The 17,622-nt window shown below is 53.3% G+C and overlaps 1 protein-coding gene across 3 annotated transcripts in view; it reads left to right on the top strand.

Annotated features, from left to right (window-relative positions):
- CACNA1E (calcium voltage-gated channel subunit alpha1 E) overlaps positions 1–17,622 on the top strand; it is a 133,206-nt gene that overhangs the window by 39,462 nt on the left and 76,122 nt on the right. For all 3 annotated transcript variants that reach the window (XM_063165366.1, XM_063165364.1, XM_063165365.1), the window contains exons 4-8: positions 534–639; positions 1,064–1,203; positions 13,607–13,710; positions 14,871–15,023; positions 15,654–15,835. In XM_063165366.1, coding sequence (XP_063021436.1) covers positions 534–639; positions 1,064–1,203; positions 13,607–13,710; positions 14,871–15,023; positions 15,654–15,835 — 685 coding nt within the window. The remainder of the gene's footprint in view (positions 1–533; positions 640–1,063; positions 1,204–13,606; positions 13,711–14,870; positions 15,024–15,653; positions 15,836–17,622) is intronic.

Below are 17,622 nucleotides of genomic sequence, written 5' to 3'. Positions count from 1 at the left end.
CCATCCCATGGGGGTGTTCAGGACAAGGGCTGCCCATGCCTTGTGACACCTCCCCTTTCTGAGCCCCATCTCCTGCTGATGGGTGGTGGAAAAGGAAGGAAAAAGGGACATGCCAGCGCTGGCATGCCAGGGAGAGCTCCCCCTGATCCTGCCCAGGACCATGCCAAACCTTCTTCCAGGCAAAGTCCAGCCTGGTTGTCCTGCTCCAAACCTTGTGTGCACCTTCTGGGCTCCTTGCACAAGCAGCATCTCTCCCATGTTGGGAGACGAACAAACTCCACTTGTTGGGAGTTTTCATCCCAACAAAGGTGTCCTGTGAGCCTGGGGAGGAGGAGATGAGGCCCAGCAGGTCTGCAGGGAGGAAGGTCTTGGGGGGCTCTCACCCCTCTCATTTCCAAACACCACCGAGGTGGGCTTCACGTGGATGTTCCTGTGGGGAAAGCAGCTCCAGTGGCTGGGCAAGTGAAACCAAGGGTGGGCTGGGGGGTTGGGGGTGTCACCCAGCTCTTCTGTGCTCCTTAACTCCCCTGCACTCCCTTCGAGTACATGATCCTGGCCACCATCATTGCCAACTGCATCGTGCTGGCGCTGGAGCAGCACCTCCCCGAGGATGACAAGACGCCCATGTCACGGAGATTAGTGAGTACCCCGTGCCCATCCCTCCCTGCTGGGCTGGGGGCTGGCCCAAGGGCACCCACACAACCCTACCAGGCAATTGCTTCTGATTTTGGGGTGGCCTGACAGGAGGTTTCCTCTGGGAATATCTCCTCCAGCCTGCCTGGGGCTGGTGTAGCATATTCCTTCTGCATGGAAAGGGTTCAGGAAGGTTTAAGCCCCTTAAAAAAAATGGGTAGGGGAGGACTGGGCAACCTGGGCATGTCGTAGCCACCCTCTGTTTATTCCTGAGGTTGCTGCTGGCTGAGAAAGAGCTGGGAAAGCTCCCAGAGGAGATGATGGGTCTGGGGGAGGTGGGAAGGGATGCGAGTTGGGTCAATGTGAAATGCCTGCTGCTGTGTTTGCTCAGTCTACTCCTCTCACTGGCTCCCTGATTTCACCCTGGCAGGAGAAGACAGAGCCCTACTTCATTGGGATTTTCTGCTTCGAGGCTGGGATTAAGATCGTGGCCCTGGGGTTCGTGTTCCACAAGGGCTCGTACCTGCGCAACGGCTGGAACGTCATGGACTTCATTGTGGTCCTCAGTGGGTGAGTGCTGCTGGGGGCCCTGCTGGGCTGGCCTGGGCTTGGGGGCCTGTCCTGGTGAGGACACAAGCTGCAGGACGTGGGGAGAGCCCCTGGTTTGCTGTTGTCAGCGGTGTTTTGTTGTCCTGATGAGGGAGGGGAGGATGTGCTGGAGGTGCTGTGCTGGCTTTGCTGCGGGTGCTGATGGTGGGACAAGCTGTAGCGCTGGCTCTGAGGGCCACCATGTCCAGCTTTCCTCACTTGGTGGTGGCCTGTCACCCACCTGAATACAAGGCAAGGTGGTGGCATGACCTGATAAGCAGCTGGATGTGATCTGGGAGAGATTCTGGTCAAACCCTCCATGGGGAGGGGGAAACCTCTTTTCCTCTTGCCTTCCCAAGCACTTCCCAGGCTTGCCCTGGTGCTGGAGGTTGGGGAATGAGGTCTGGGCAGGGTCACACTCCCAGGTGATGCTGCTCACCATGCCAGCATGCAGGAGTGGTGCTGCTGGGGGTGGTAGCACACACGTGTGTTGCTTGTGTCACTGGTGGTGCCACCTGCCAGGGACATGGCCCAGATCTGAGTCCTGCTTGCCGTGTGCTGGGCTGTCCTGGTGACACAGAAACAGGCAGCGACATTTGGGCTTGTGTTAGCCAGCACTGGAAGTCAGCTTGAGCAGAAGGCCAGCCAGGGTGACCCCTGGGCCCCTCTCTGTGTGCAGGGCACGTGGAGCCTGGATTGTGGGTGCTTCTTCTTGCCTGCTGATGGAAACATCACGCTCAGAGGAGCTGGTTTGATGTGTACAAACAGATGGAGCCTGGGGGTCTGAGTGCTCCGTGAGCTTTGCTGGGTGCAGAGCAGCTGCAGGGCTGGCTGGGAAACTGAGGCACGGTGACCAAGGGGGTCTCTGCAGAGCTTCCTGCTGCACAGTCCTGACTCTTGGTGGCACCATGTGGGATGTGACACCCGGCTGGGTGTTTGGAGGCGGAGGGGAATGCAGAGCCTGCTTCTGCTGGGGTGTGGTGGTGGGAGCTGCTTGTCCGTGGTGGTGGCACTGTGCACCACAGGAGGCTTCAGGAGAGCATGGCTGGGGACAGTTTACCTCCCTTGGTCCAGTGGGGACCTGGATGGCCGTGCTGGGACCACGTCAGCTGGGAATGGAGGGTGTGCTGGTGGGTGTCTGACGGGCAGCGAGCAGGCGGCCTGTGGGAGGTGCAGCCCTCGCATGGGAGGCTGCTGCTCTCCCACATCTACATGGTGACTCATGGAAAGGGTTCTGTGGCTCCTGGGCTGGGCAAAGGGGCTCACACCTCTGGGAACAGCATGGGACACACTTTGCTAGAACAAGAGGGGCTTTTGGCCTCTCGGGGCTGAGTGTGCAGGAAGCAGCTGGGAAATGCCCATCACCTGCATCCTGACCTGGGCATCCTTTGGGATGTGGGCCAAGGGGCAGCACTGAGCTTCACTAGGACCCTGTTCCTGCTCTCCCCACGGCTCTGGGCTGGCTGCTGTGCCCAGCAGGTGCTGAGTCAGCGCTCAGCAATCACTCACTGGCAGAGCCTCGCCAGCTCCTCTCGCTGCTGGGCTGAGCCAGGCCCCGTGCCAGGGAATCAACTGCCCATGAAGGGCTGCCAGCACTGTGCTGCCCACCCCAACAGGAGGGGCCTGTGTCCCCCCCAGCACTGCCAGTCACGGGGTGCAGCTCTCCAGTGTCTGCTTCCCCACCATTATACTCCTCCTTGGGATCCTGGTGTTGGCTCAGCAGAGTGGAACCTAAGGGACGCCCCTTCACCTGCTGGCTCTGCCCCAGCACTGTTGGAGCAAATTCTATCATATCTCAGAGGGTGGAGGAGGCAACCCATGGGTTTTTACCCTGGGCTGGCTTTGGGGCCATTGGGATCAGCTGCAGCTCCTTCTCCCTGTCCATCTCCTGCCTCTGTGGTGCTGCCAAAGCTGCTGCTCCTCAGCGCTGTGCCTCCCATGCAGGAAACTCTCAGCCTGTTTAATCCGCTGAATTATTGGCAAATTCCTGCAGCAAATAATCCTTGGCTGGCAAATGCCTTGCAAACAGCTTGTGGGAGAAGGTTTGCACTTGGCGGCTCGCTCTGTGTCGGTTGCGTAAGGCGGGCGGGCGGCACAGCCTCGGGAGCGCCTCTGCGGCTCCAACTTGGGGAATGTAAAAGTGTCTGGATGGAGACTGGGGAGATCTGGTGGTCGTGGGGGTCGTGTTGTGGCTTACTGAAAGGTTGTGGCTGTGGTGGAGGGGATGTTGTGATCAGAAGTGCAGGGTGGTGCTTGCCTCAAGGTGTGCTTATGGGTTTGGATGCTGGTGCATCCAGAGAAAACATCCATGTGAGCAGGACCCACTCCAGGATCTGACCCAGAGGGAGCCAGTGTCATACTCACTGGCTCTCGTCCCTCCAGTTGTGACACAGGGTGTTACTGCTCCTTTCTGGAATTATTTTTTTGCCATGTGTCTGATGGGAGAGGTTCTTGGTGCAGGTGGAATAATTTTTTGCTGTGTATCTGATGGAAGAGGTCCTTCATGCAGGTGGAATAATTTTTTGCCATGTGTCTGATGGGAGAGGTTCTTGGTGCAGGTGGAATAATTTTTTGCCATGTGTCTGATGAGAGAGGTCTATAGTGCAAGTGGAATCATTTCATGCCATGTGTCTGATGGGAGAGGTCCTCAGTGCAGGTGGAATAATTTTTGCTGTGTATTTGATGGGAGATGTCCTTAATGCAGGTGGAATAATTTTTTGCTACGTATCTGATGGGAGAGGCCCTTAGTGCAGGTGGAATCATTTTTTTGCTGTGTGTCTAATGGGAGAGGTCCTTGGTGCAGGTGGCATCATTTTTTGCCATGTGTCTGATGGGAGAGGTCCTTGGTGCAAGTGGAATAATTTTTTGCTGTGTATCTGACGGAGGTCCTTCATGCAGGTGGCATCATTTTTTGCCATGTGTCTGATGGGAGAGGTCCTCGGTGCAGGTGGAATAATTTTTTGCTATGTGTCTGATGGAAGAAGTCCTCAGTGCAAGTGGAATAATTTTTTGCTGTGTATTTGATGGGAGAGGTCCATGGTGCAGGTGGCATCATGGTCACAGACACCATGCTGGGATTTCTGTGAGCAGTGGGATTGTCTTCACCCTCTCCCTGCTGGAAATAAGCCCAATGAGGGATTTCTCCCATGAGTGGCCTCCTGGGACCTTGTGCAGGAGTGGATGGCACTGACTAGAGTTCAACTGGTGTTTGCTTCTTCTGTCAATAAATCATTTTTTTTTCCCATCTCAGTGGAAATCAACACCCACATAAAACTCCCTGATGCTAAAGCTTCCACTGGGGAACTAATAGTCACATTTGTAAACCTGTTCTCTTTGTAACCTGTGGTTTCCAAATCATCATTGCTGCCTGAAAAAACAGCCTGTTCTCCTCCAGCTAAAAATAATTTTATATGAAAGTGTGCATAAAATATCTTTACTCGTTCTGAGGCAGAACCAGCGAGGGGAACATCTGCATTTCCCCTGGGGTTTGGGGATGCTCACCCTGTCTCTGTGAGAACCAGAGCCAGCTGGGTGCTGAGGCTGGATTTGGGACCTGCTTGATGCAGTGTGACCTGGACCAAAAGGGAAAATGGCTCAGAAATGGTCAGAAAGGGCAGGGGAAGGTTGGTGATCTCTTAATTGGTGGTTCTGAGAAAGTGAGGCTGAAAAAGCCACTAGTAACTGGAGCATGAGCTCCCTGTGTGCCATTGGGAATAGAGCACAAGGACCCTACAGCTGCCTGCTTTGTCCTGCCCCCTACTAGATGGAACAGGAAGGGTTAAACTCCCTCTGCAAAAATCCAGGTGGGTGTGTGCTTCACACACTCCAGTGCCTGAGCGTTATCAAAGCACCACTGGCTTTTCTTTTTTTTTTTTTTATAGCAGCAATACAATAACACGTGAGAGGTGAAGGGGTGGGGGAACGCTGCTCACAATGGGTGAAAAAAAATCCAAATGTGAATCAAAAGGCCCTTGTGAAGTTGTTCTGCTCAGGAGCTGGGGAAGCAGCCGCTGTAAGAGCTGGATAAAAACCCCAGGGTCACTAAAAGGAAGCTCTGCTGTCAGGGTTTTTGGGAGGGTTTAACAACCCTCTACACCTGGGTGCCTTTTGTGAAGCCCTTGGGCACGGTGGTTTTCATTAAAGGCTTTTGTGGGGTGGAGCGTGGCCAAGGGAAAGCAGGAGTGAAGGATTGCTGGCACTGCCTGCCATGCCCTCAGCAAAGCCAGAGCAGAAATCCTGGCTCTCCCAGTCCTGTCCCAAAGGCCAGGCAGCAGCTGTGAGCCTGGTGTGTCTCTCTGACCTCCCAGGGAAATCCTGTGCATGCTTGTGCATCCCTGATTTCCTGCTGTGCCTGGTGGGAAGCAGGATGGAAGCATTCCAAGGCTGCAAGGTGAGCCCAGGGATGAGGAGGGCAGCTTGGCTTTTCTGCTGGTTCTGATGCTGCCTGGGTTTTGAGATGACTGCCCTGGGAAGTTCCCTTTTCACGGTTCCCCCTGAGCTCCCCCGTGGGAGAGGTCGGGATGTTTTGCCCTCAGGGATCTAGTGCACCTCACACAAGCCCAGTTCTGTGGGTTTGGATGCTCTTTTCAGTCTTGGAGTTGCAGAGATGGAAGGGGCATCCTTGACCAGGCGCTGGCAGCAGCTGCATCAGGGAACATTGAGGTGCTGCATGCCCTGGTGGTTTGTTTTGGGGTGCTGGCCCTACAGGTGTGGGAGCACACCTGGGCTGGGAACATGCTCTTCCACAGCCCCACACCTGCATTTCCCTGACCCAGGGAGTGGATAAGAGGTTTGGAGACCTTGAGGGAGTGGATAAGAGCTTTGGAGAACAAGTGTGGAATCAGGGCACAATGCAGCATCCTGATGTGGTTGTCCTGCTGGAGCTTGAGCCCCTGCAAGGAATGCTGTGCTCTAGGGATAAACCAGCAAAGAGACACCCCCAGGTCCAACCCCAGCAATACTTTGATCACACCAGACAAGACTTTCCCCCTGCCTCTTTCCTTCTTTTTATTTCATGAATGTTGGAAGTATCCAACGTGATGCCTGCCCCCCTTTCCCAGCTCTTTCCTTTCAGGACAATTAGTAAAATGTTTGGTCTTTGGTTTGGATGAATAATTAATCTCCCAGCTTGGTGAATGATTCATGTGCCATATGCCATGGCCCTGGGAGCAGCACCTTGCACAAAGGGCAGCACAGCTTCCCTGGCTGGGTCAGCGGACAGGCTGGGGAGGAGGGTAAAGCCTTCCCCTTGCTGTGATGTCTTGTGAAGGCTGACCTAGAACAGAGGCTAGACAGAGCTGAAGAATAAAGTAGGGACTTATTAAGAGGATTCCATAGATCCCCTTTGGGCAGCGCAACCCAAAGTGGCCACAAAATGGACAAGTCACAGGGTTTTATGCTTTTATTAAGTTTTGGTCTATTAGCATACTGGAGGTAATGGTTTAATTGTACCTTTAGCCCATGCAGTCCCATCCTTCTTGTTTTTCTCTCTTCAGCCCACATTGTTTGTGCTCTTGGGCCTGAGATTTGGATCATTTGTCCTTGGTCCCCAGCTAGAGCAGGAATTGTTTTGTCTCCCTGCTCTGTGCAGAGAGCTCATAGGATGCCCAGACCCACACACTAAAGAAGCCCAGAATCTGAAAACCATAAAGGCTCAAACCTGAGGCACCACCTGGGCAGGCAGAGCTGTGGCTCTGGCTCTGGGGGAGCCTGGCACCCCCTTTTCCCAGCGCAGCATCCATCCCTTGTGCCGCTCACGCGATCGCGGCTCCATCGGCTCCATCCTCCCCACCCCGCTGGTTCCCTGAAGCTGCAGAGTGAGTCAGCCCCTCCCACGTGGCTGCTGGTCCCCGGGGGCACTGCCTCCCCTGCCAGGCACCCCTGAGCTCCCCAGGGGCTCCTGCTGCACCCCGGCACCCTGGCAGAGCTCCTGCCCTGGGGGATGCCCTCATTGTCCTTCTTGGCACTGCCATGTGCCTTCCTCCGGGAGATGGGGTGGGGGGCATGGCCTGAGGAAAGGGGGTTGTTCCCTCCTCATCCTCGGTGAGAAGGTAGGTGCACACAGGTGGGTGCTCTGCGGTCTCCTCCCCCTCCTTTGGCACGAGCCCTGCTGTGATCAGCCCTTCCCATTCTCTGTTTCTCTGTGGGGCCAGCTCTCCTGTCTGCTCTCAGCGGCTTTAGCTTTCCACCAGGTCCTGTGTGTGCAAATGCAGTTTTATCAGCACCCTCTCACCCTGCCAAATCCTCTGTCTGCTGAGGGGCAGTGTGGGGATGGAGCAAGGAGGGAGATGTGGGGTTTGGCCAACCCATGGGGTCCAGGACAGGGGATGCTCCCTCATGCCCCAAATCCTGGGGGCTTCTCTGGGAAGGAGTGGCCTTTGGGGATGATTTCACCCCCCAGATCAAAGGCTGGTAAAGGCAGATTTTGTCCTTCAGCCTCATCATATTGTTCAGGGAGGGGCAGGAGCAGGAGCTGTGCAGCAGCTCAATCCACCTGGGTCACAGCCCCGAAACCTAGAAAGAGCACGAGAAGGTGGTGGAGGCTTTGACGCTGCTCTGAACTGTGCCAAGGGCAGGACTTGGCCCTGCTGTCCCTGTCCCTTGGTGTCCCCAAGGCTGTGCTCTGCTGTGGCATCCTCAGAGCAGGTGATCTGACCCTGCTGGCCCTGCCTCAAGCCAGGTTGGCCCCCAAGAATCATGAGAACATCCTGCTGCACGTGATGCTGCCTGCAGAGAGGGCAGGGATGGATTCACCCCATTGATTCACCCCAAACAGGGCAGGAAGGGGGTGAACTCATCAGGTACCTCACTTTCTGTGAGCTGTTTGACCAGTATATTAATTATGAAGTAGTCTCCCTCCTAGAGTCAGGTGGCAGTGCAAGCCTTCAGGGGCCTTTCCACTTAATTATAAATATTAATTTGCATGCCAGCCAGCACCCTGCCTGCCCCAGATTTTGGGCTGAGATTAGTCTGTCTCAGCCTATGCCTCTCTCCACCCAGCGCACCCTTTGCTGGGACAGTTTGTGTGAGTTTCAGCAGAGGGGAATGCTTGAGGGGGGCTCAGTTTGGTGTCGGGGGGGGTGAATTGAGGGTCAATCTGATAATTTGGGGTTCAGCCTTTGCTGGGAGTCTCTGATGTGAAGCTCTTTGCAACGTGGCCTGAGCTGTGTGTGCTGTTCCTTAGGGTTAAGAGCTGTGGGTGGGATGGCATGGGGATGGGATGATGGTGATGATGGGGATGGGGATGGGGTGATGATGATGATGAGGATGGGATGGGATAAGGGTGGGGATGGGATATGATGGGGTGGGATGATGATGGGATGGGATAGGATGGGGATAGGGATGGGATGAGTTGGGATGCGATGGATGGATGGGATGGGATGGGATGGGATATGATGGGGTGGGATGATGATGGGACGGGATAGGGATGGGATGAGATGGGATGGATGGGATGGGATGGGATGGGATGCAATGATCATGGGGATGGTATGGATGGGATGATGGGGATGGGATGATGATGGGGATGGGAGCCCAGCAATGCACAGGCACAGAGCCACGTTGGCTGCTGCAGAGTGGGATAGTGCCCAAATTCAGTGTTGGCTTTGTGTGGGCAGCATTGTCAAGCAGCGCTTGTTCTTTATTCTTCACGGTCCCAAAGATCAGGGAATCCTTTAAAATGAGATGATTCTTGGGGTTTTTTTCCTTCTTTTGACCCCTGGGGGAAGAGATCTAAAGGTGCAGGTCCTCAGCTGGAGGTGAGGATGTGTTCCCTGCTCAGATGGGGTCTGATCCTGGCTCTGCCCAGCCCCAGAGCCCACGGGTGTGGTGGCCCCAGCGGGAGCTCGCCCTCCTCCCCAGAGCCTCCAAATAAATAAAATCAAATCATCATCCTGGTTGCAAACACAAAGCAATGGATTATTATTTTTTTTCCTCTCCTGAAAGAGTGTTTTTGTCTGCTGGTGATTGCTCACTATTCAATTATACTTTGGGGGATTAGCATATATTTCCCATCCTGCCTCCTCTCTCATTTGCATCCTTCCAAAAGCTCCTCTCTGCTCTTTTCTCCACCTGAAGTCTCTCTTCCCCCTTTCCTCAGAAGTAAAACTAACCCCTTTGCCTGGGTGACCTATAAAAACGCCTTCACTCTTTTTTTTCCCCCCTTCTTTTTTTCCTCCAGTACATATGATGAAAAGCATGAGATCATTGGGATTTTTATAGCCTAAATCTGGCAGCTTTTTTCAAATAACTTGGATGGTGAGATGTAATTTTAGTTTGGGTCCTTGCCTAAAAATAAAGAATAATTATTAGCACATCAGACGTGAATATTGTAAGTGATCAAAAAGGGTTTAAATTGTTCTACAGATACCAGAGCTCCTGTCCTGTGGCAGCACAAAGGTCTGTCACAGCCTGAGTTTCATCTTAGAAGCTGTGAGAAACCTTAATTCAGAAAGTTCTGGCTGATAGGGTTTACAAAAAAAATTAAATTATTAATAAAAACCATGGCTAGAGTGTTAATAAACAATTGCCAGGTGAGATATGCTGAAGTCCAAAGCACCAAGGTGTGTTTTGAACATTGGATTTATAATCAGCAGTGCTGCCTGTGCCTACCAGCAAAGCCTGGCTATCCAGGAGAAGGGATGTGTGTAACTTCCAGCCACAGAAGGGCTTGGGAAAAGTTATCCAGGAGAGGGGATGTGTGTAGCTTCCAGCCACAGAAGGGCTTGGGAAAGGCAGCCAGCAGCTAGGCTGGCATGCCTGGAAGCTTGGTTTGCTTTTCCCAGACACTTTATTAGGTGTGAGGGTGATGTAGGGCTGCTCAGAGGCTCTGGGCTGGCTGGGATCAGAGTGCTCTCTGTCCTGGCTGCCTGCAGGAGGATGTGCAGGCACCTGTGTCACACCTGGGTTAGCTTTTATGTCACCGCCCAGGTGACAGCTCCGAGTGCCACCGCCTCAGTCTGGTGATCTGTCCAGACCTCCTTCCCAAAGCACTCGTGATGTCCTCTGTCCCCCGGAGAGGACAAGGAGCATGTCACCTTGCCTGTCACAGAGGAGTCCCATTCTTAGCAGCTAATTTAGAGCGCGGGGAAGGAGTGCCCTGGAATCGCCCGAGCCTTGCCTGGAGGCTCAGCCAGGCTCCGGAGCCCTTCACACAAATCTGGGTTAGCCGAGGACTTTGCAGCCAGGTGCTGCTCCTGCCCCGGGGGCTGGAGGGCTCCACCTCTGTTGGTGTCACCAATATCGTGGATGGGACGTGCCTTGGCTTGTGTGGCCCTTGGTGCTGAACCAAACCACGGCACTGTGGTGTTTCACCCCAGAGAGACTTTTGGCCTAGTGGATGTTGGTGTTTCACCCCAGAGACACTTTTGGCTGGCTGGGTGTGTGGTGTTTCACCTCACAGACACTTTTGGCTGGCTGGGTGTGTGGTGTTTCACCCCAGAGACACTTTTGGCTGACTGGGTGCTGCAGCTGGGCTCTTAGAGGCAGGTCCAGGCCTGCAGGAGCTCTGGTGGTGGTGGGATGGAGCTTTCCCCTCATAACAGGGTCTGCTCCTCAGGTTTCCCTCTGTGTAGAAGCTTTAAGGCGATGGTGAAGGAAAGGAGTCGGTTCTGATGGAGGGTTTGGATCCAGAGCGTTATTCTGGCCCACAGGCCTCTGAATCCAGCACCAGCTCCAACAGAACTCCCTGAGCCCCATGGTTGCTGTTCCTTTAACCCCGGGGAGAGGGGCAAGGAAGGGGTAGGAGCCACCAACCAGGTCCAAGGGACAAAGAACGCCTGGATGGCCCAATGTCCCTCCAGGGCTTGAGGGCACCTTTTGAATCTGCCAGTCACTCAATGCCCTTCTGTAATTCCAGGATTGACAGACGGTGCTGGGAGGGGTCAGGATGGGGAAAAGAAGGGTGATTGACACACCTGGGAGGGAATCTTCAGGGGAGGAACCCAGAGTTCTGGGGTAAACCCTGAAATCACACTGCAACACACCTCCATCTGTGTGGCATCAAGGCTCTGTGATGAGGGGAGAGAGCTGCCCATCCCTATGCTGCTCTGCTGTGGCAGCTGGGCTGGCTGGAGCCTGCATCCTGCCCAGGAGCATCCCCGGCCTCCTGGAGCTCCTCAGCTGCTGGGGAATGTTTGAAGGAGCTGAGGTTGTTTAGCCTGGAGAAAAGGAGGCTTAGAAGTGACCTTATTGCTCTCTACACCTTCCTCAAGGGAGGCTGTAGACAGCTGGTGTTGGTCTCTTCCACCACGCAGCACTGACAGAGCCAGAGGACACAGTCTCAAGCTACGGCAGGGAAGGTAGAAGTTGGATATTAGGAAAAAAAATTTCACAGAAAGAATAATAAAGTACTGTAATGTTCTTCTCAGGGAGGTGGTAGAATCACCATCTCTGGATGTGTTTAAAAAAAGATTGGACATGGCACTTGGTGCTACAGTTTGGTTGAGGTGTTAGGGCATGGGTTGGACTCGATTCTATGATCTTGGAGGTCCCTTCCAACCTCATTATTCTATGATTCTGTGATTCTGGGATTCTGTGATCCTGTGATGCTGTGATTCTGTCCTGGCTGGAGTCAGCGCTGGGGCTGCTGCTGCCCCTTTGGGAGGCTGGTGCCACACCAGGGGCTGGGACACAAGGAGCAAAAGCTGAAGGAAGGTTTCCAGCATGGTGTTGGCACAGTGTGTCCCCTGTGCTGGCATTTTGGGGAGCACTGGGGTACCCTGCTCTCACTGGCAGGGTGGGTGAAGGGTGGGAAGTGACGGGGCTTTTGTCCCTCCCTCGTGCTGCTGAGTGGCCGTGCTTTATCATATTTATTGATTTTGATCTTACAACCAATTTAGCAGCACAGCTCTCCCCAGGCTCTGGCTGCTCCTGACTTAATTAAGTCCCTTTCCTGCTCTCCTGTCAGTGCTGTGGGCAGCAGGGGCTGGGCACAGGCTGGGACATGGAGACTGAGTGCGCAGAGGGAAAGTGCCAGGAAAGGTAAAAGATCCCAGTAAATATCAGGGATAAGCAGTGTGATACCCAGGGAGTTGTGGGTGATGCATCCCACTGCTGCTGGGGCCTCGCAGTGGGGCAGGGAGGAAGAGGAGGCTGGGGAAAGGAGCTGAAACAACCCGGTTTGCAGATGTGAGAGCTGCCAGGGTATCCTAGGAAACCCAGCCGCCTTTCTGGAGGGACAGGTTGGTACCTGCTGTACCTCAGGGAGAGAGTGAGAGAAAGAGTGCTAATTGCTCAGCACGCCAGAGAGCTGCTCTGGCCTGTAATTAGATGAATTAGTGGAACAATGACCCAATTTCCCTCAGTTTTTGGATTGCTGCAAACAAGCCTGAGGTTGCTGCCTCCCTCTGTCCCATTCTCCTCCCCATCCCCTCCTCTCCCACCCCTTCTCTGCTCCTCTCCCAGCCCCTGGGGACCAAGCCTGGATGGGAGAGGATTCTGCCAGCATCCCTGAGGTGCAGCATCCCTCAGCATCCCAGAGCAGGTGCAGGAGCCCTGAGTGTTTCCATTGCTGCACTCAGTGTGCACCAGCTTCCCTCCCTGCCCCAATTTGTTTTCCAGAGATGGGCTTGGGAAAAGAAAAAAAAATCTTTGTGTTTTAAAAGAAAACCTCTGGAGTCCTTCCTGTGCCTGCTGGTTGCCTTCCAAGGTCATCAAACTTTCATTACTATAGATTTTGGAATGTGTGCGAGGTTCTGGGCTCCTTCTCAGCAATCCCAGAGGTGGGACTCTGAGGAAGCTCCATGCATGGAAAAACCCAGGGCAGCTGATGGCTGGAGGTGCTGCCACAGGAGCAAGGAAGGGAGGGACTCCCAGCCCTGAGCTGCTGCTCCTGGCCCACGTGCCACCTTCCTGGGAGGGATCCTGCATGATCCTTGGGACCCCAAATGGGATCTCTGGGTGATGTGGGGCTGTCCTGGGATGGGCTCCTGGGGTGTGGGGGCTGCAAGGGCTGGGAGACCTCTGTTTGGCTTTGTCTGGTCATAGCTGCCCATGAATTTGGGTTTGAGCATCAAAGGAGGCTCGCTGACCCTTGAGAGGAATTGAATCTCTGTCCCTGCCCAGGGACATGGCTTGAGAAGCTTCATGGCTTCCCCAACTGGTTCAGGAAAATATTTCCTTGTAGAATAGTGGGAAAAACTTGTTTATTTAACAGGCACAAGCACAAAAAATGAACAATATTACACAATAAGACCTCTTGGTGCTCCCAAGAGACGACCAACTCAGCAAGTCCCCTCAGTGGGCTGTAGCCTGGCTAGCTCAGCCAGGAGAGCGTGGCACTCTCAATCTCAGGCTCGTGCCTTCCCACTGGTCTGGTTTGACCGCATGGCACTGAAGTGGCCAAGAGCTTTCCGTGGGCTAACTCTGCTCTGTCTCTGTGTGCCCACAGCATCCTCGCCACGGCTGGGACACACTTCAACACCCACGTGGACCTGCGGACGCTGCGGGCCGTGCGCGTGCTCCGGCCGCTGAAGCTCGTCTCGGGCATTCCCAGTAAGTTGGATCTTCCTGATTTTCTCCCTGGGGGTCTGCATCCATCTCTGATGGCCCTGGGGGGAGAGGGGTCCTTGTGCCACCTTGTCCTGAAGCCTTGAGAAGGCTGGCCTAGAACAGAGGTTGGACAGAGCTAAAGAATAAAGTAGGGATTTATTAAAGGCCTCAATGGATCCACCTTGGGCAGCACAAGAGCCCAGCCAGGGCTGCACCCAAGATGAACCAAAATGGTCACAAAAAATGGACCACTGGCCATGAGATCTCACACTCCCTTAAGATCTGCTCCATTTGCATATTGGAGTTAATGTCCAATTACAGCTCCAGCCCATGCAGTCCCATCCTGCTTGTTTTTCTCTCTTCAGCCCACATTGTTTGTGCTCTTGGGCCTGAGATTTGGATCATTTGTCCTTGGTCCCCAGCTGGAGCAGGAATTGTTTTGTCTCCCTGCTCTGTGCACAGAGCTCACCATCCCCTGATAGGAAGCCCAGACCCACACACTAAAGCAGCCCAGAATCTGAAAAACGTAAAAGCTCAAACCTGAGGCATCAATCCCACCTTTCCATCTAGTGGGAGCTCAAAGGTGGCAGCACTTGGTGTCCCCAGGTGGCACTGTCCCCTGCAGAGCCCACTGGCAGCTCCTCTTCCCTGGCCAGAAGGCAGTGGGTGGATCCTTTCAGGACTGGGGTTTGTTCAGGGGAGATTTCTTGGTTTGTTTGGTTTTTTTTTTTTTTCCTTTTTGTTGCAAGATTTCATCTGTTGGCACAGGGTTAAATAAAGAAACTAGACTGCTGCTGGCACAGTGCTCCTGTGCCTCCTGCCCTGGGCACTGGCAGGGCTGGATCCATGCCCTGGGGGCAACAAGGGGGACAGAGATGCACGATCCATGTCCCACCAAGTCCAGGCTGGACATTGGAGTGGGGACCAGAAACAATCTCTGCTGGAGGCTGCTCTGTAGCTTGGCTGTCCTTCCCCTGCTTTCCTCCAGGATCCTCCTGCCCTCCAGGAGGGCTCCTCCAGGCTGTGCTGGCCTCTTTTATCTCTCTGTTGGCTGTCCATCTTCTCTGCTTCCTGTCCTTCTCCTACCAGATTTGGAATGGATGAGTCCCTGGAAGGGTGTTAGCACTGCTGCTCTGAGCCGTGCCCTTTCTCTCCTCTCCCAGGCTTGCAGATTGTCCTGAAATCCATCATGAAGGCCATGGTGCCTCTCCTGCAGATCGGCCTGCTGCTCTTTTTTGCCATCCTCATGTTTGCCATCATTGGCCTGGAGTTCTACAGTGGGAAGCTGCACCGAGCCTGCTACACAAACAATTCAGGTGGGGACAAGGGCTGGGCACCTGCTGTGTTTGTGGGGTGCCCTCGTGGGAGGAGGGAATGATGGATCTCCCTCCATGTCCTCAGAAGGCTAATTGATATTAAGATACTATTATATTTATTTATTTAAGATACTATATTATATTAAAAAATACTAAATGAAACTATACTAAAGAATATTTGAGTATATTATAATATTTAAGACACTAGATTATATTAAAGAATACTAAACTAAACTATACCAAAGAATACAGAAAGGATAGTTACAGAAGGCTAAAAAAGATAATAATGAAAACTCCTGACTCCTTCCAGAATCTCAACACAGCTTGGCCCTGATTGGCCAATAAGTCCAAACAATTCACATGAAACCATTGAAGTAATGAACCCCAAGACCATAAACAATCTCCAACCACATTCCAAAGCAGCAAGTCACAGGAGAAGCAAATGAGATAAGAAATGTTTTCCTTTTTCTCTGAGGCTTCTCAGCTTCCCAGGAGAAAAACCCTGGGTGAAGGGATTTTCCAAAAAATATGAATGTGACAGGCACCCTCTCCACATCCCACGAGTGGGAAAATATCTGGATGAGCTGTCCCTCACCTCTGCCTCCTTTGGCTCTCTGCTGTGTGCTGCAGGTGAACTAGAGGAGCTGGACCCTCCCCATCCCTGCGGGGTGCAGGGTTGTCCCCCGGGCTACGAGTGCCGGGAGTGGATCGGTCCCAACGATGGGATTACCCAGTTTGACAACATCCTCTTTGCTGTGCTGACCGTCTTCCAGTGCATCACCATGGAAGGGTGGACCACAGTCCTGTACAATGTGAGTACTGCTGCTCTGGCTGGGCAGCTGGAGGCTCTTTCTGTGTGCTGGAAGCTCAGAAGATTAAGGGTTTCCTTTGTGAAGGAAATGGGGTTAATCTTTCCCCAAGAGTTTGGGTGTGTTCCTTGCCTCCAGGCAAAGGGAGCTCTAAGGGCCTAGTCCCTATCTCTGACATGGAAATGGGGTTAATCTTTCCAGAATTTGGATGTGTTCCATGCCTCCAGGCAAAAGAAATTCTAAGGGCCTGGTCCCTATCTCTGAAAAGGAAATGGTGTTAATCTTTCCAGAATTTGAGTGTGTTCCTTGTCTTCAGGCAAAGGGAGCTCTAAGGGCCTGGTCCCCATCTCTGACTTGTTTCTGAGAGCAAAACTTCATGGGCATGTCCTGTAGTGATCTTCTGCTTGAAGGTTGAGCTGGATGGAGGCTCTTTCTGTGTGTTGCATGCTTAGAAGATCCAGAATTTCCTTCGTGATGGAAATGGGGTTAATGTTTTCAGAGTCTGGGTGTGTTCGATGTGTGCTCCTTGTGTCCAGGCCGAGGGAGCTCTGAGGGCCTGGTCCCCATCTCTGACCCATTTCAGAGAGCAAAATCTCATGGGCATGTCCTGCAGTGATCCTCCTGCTTGAAGGCTGAGCTGGAGGCTGTTTCCGTGTGCTGGATGCTCAGAACATCCCGAGTTTCCTTCGAGATGGGAATGGGATTAATCTTTCTAGAATTTGGGTGTGTTTCATTGCTTCCAGGCAAAGGGAGCTCTAAGGGCCTGGTCCTCATCTCTGACATGGAAATGGGGTAAATCTTTCCAGAATTTGAGTGTGTTCCTTGTCTCCAGGCAAAGGGAGCTCTAAGGGCCTGGTCCTTATCTGGTGGCCTGGGAAAGTCTCAGAGCTGTTCTCAGACCCCTTCTCTGGGGCAGGGCCAGAGTTTCAGCCTCCAGCAGGGAGCTGGGATCTTTGTGCTGATGGAGCAGGGAGTGCCTGAGCTGAGTTCTTGTGGTTTGCAACTGCTGATGCCCAAACCCTTGGGGTGCCCAGAGAGCAGCTTGAGGGCAGAGCTGGATAAAAAGCTCCAGGAGATCCCAGAGTGCCGTTTTGCCGTGGGTGACTGGCCATACAAGCATGTTGGAGTTTGTGGGCTAGAGGAACTGTGCCTCTGAGGAACTGTTCTGTTCCCAGCCTCATTTCAGCTGCAATTTTGGTGTCACTGCACCGGGAATGGTTTTATACCCTGGTTCCCATAACGCCCGGGGATTTGCAGAGTGGCACTGCTCTGCAGGAGGCAAATGGATGGCATGAGGTGGGGAAATGCTGCAGGAGGGACTCTGGCACTGGGAAAAAGGCTGGTTTTAAACCCCAGGCTGTCAGCATTGCGGCTTGCTGAATCTGTCCCTCTAGGGGTACAGGATGGCTTGTGTGGACAGATGGATTGTGAAACCAAGACTGGAGTAGAAAGGGGAGAGTTCATTGCAAAGGCTTGAACTTTCCACAAGGATTTGGTTTTCCTCTTCCTGAAGGAGACAGCAGTGGCAGGATCTTGCTGTGTCAGTGGGGGAATTAAGCAGGATTGAATCACCTGAGAGTTCAGACCAAAAACCTTCAATTTTATGTCTGTTTTTGGTGTGTCAGTGGGATTAGAGACTCACCCACAGCACCTGTTACCCAGGTAAAATTGAGTATATCAGGGAAGGTGGTTTGCCAGTGTATCATGTGTAGCCTGTGCATGCCCGGGGTTGGTGCCAGCCACCTGCCCTGAGCCTTGTACCTGTATTAATATCTCCCTGCAAAACCTGC

This window comes from Melospiza melodia, chromosome 11 (assembly GCF_035770615.1).
Source record: "Melospiza melodia melodia isolate bMelMel2 chromosome 11, bMelMel2.pri, whole genome shotgun sequence".
Taxonomy (NCBI): Eukaryota; Metazoa; Chordata; class Aves; order Passeriformes; family Passerellidae; genus Melospiza; species Melospiza melodia.
This window is presented reverse-complemented; position numbering and strand designations above follow the sequence as displayed.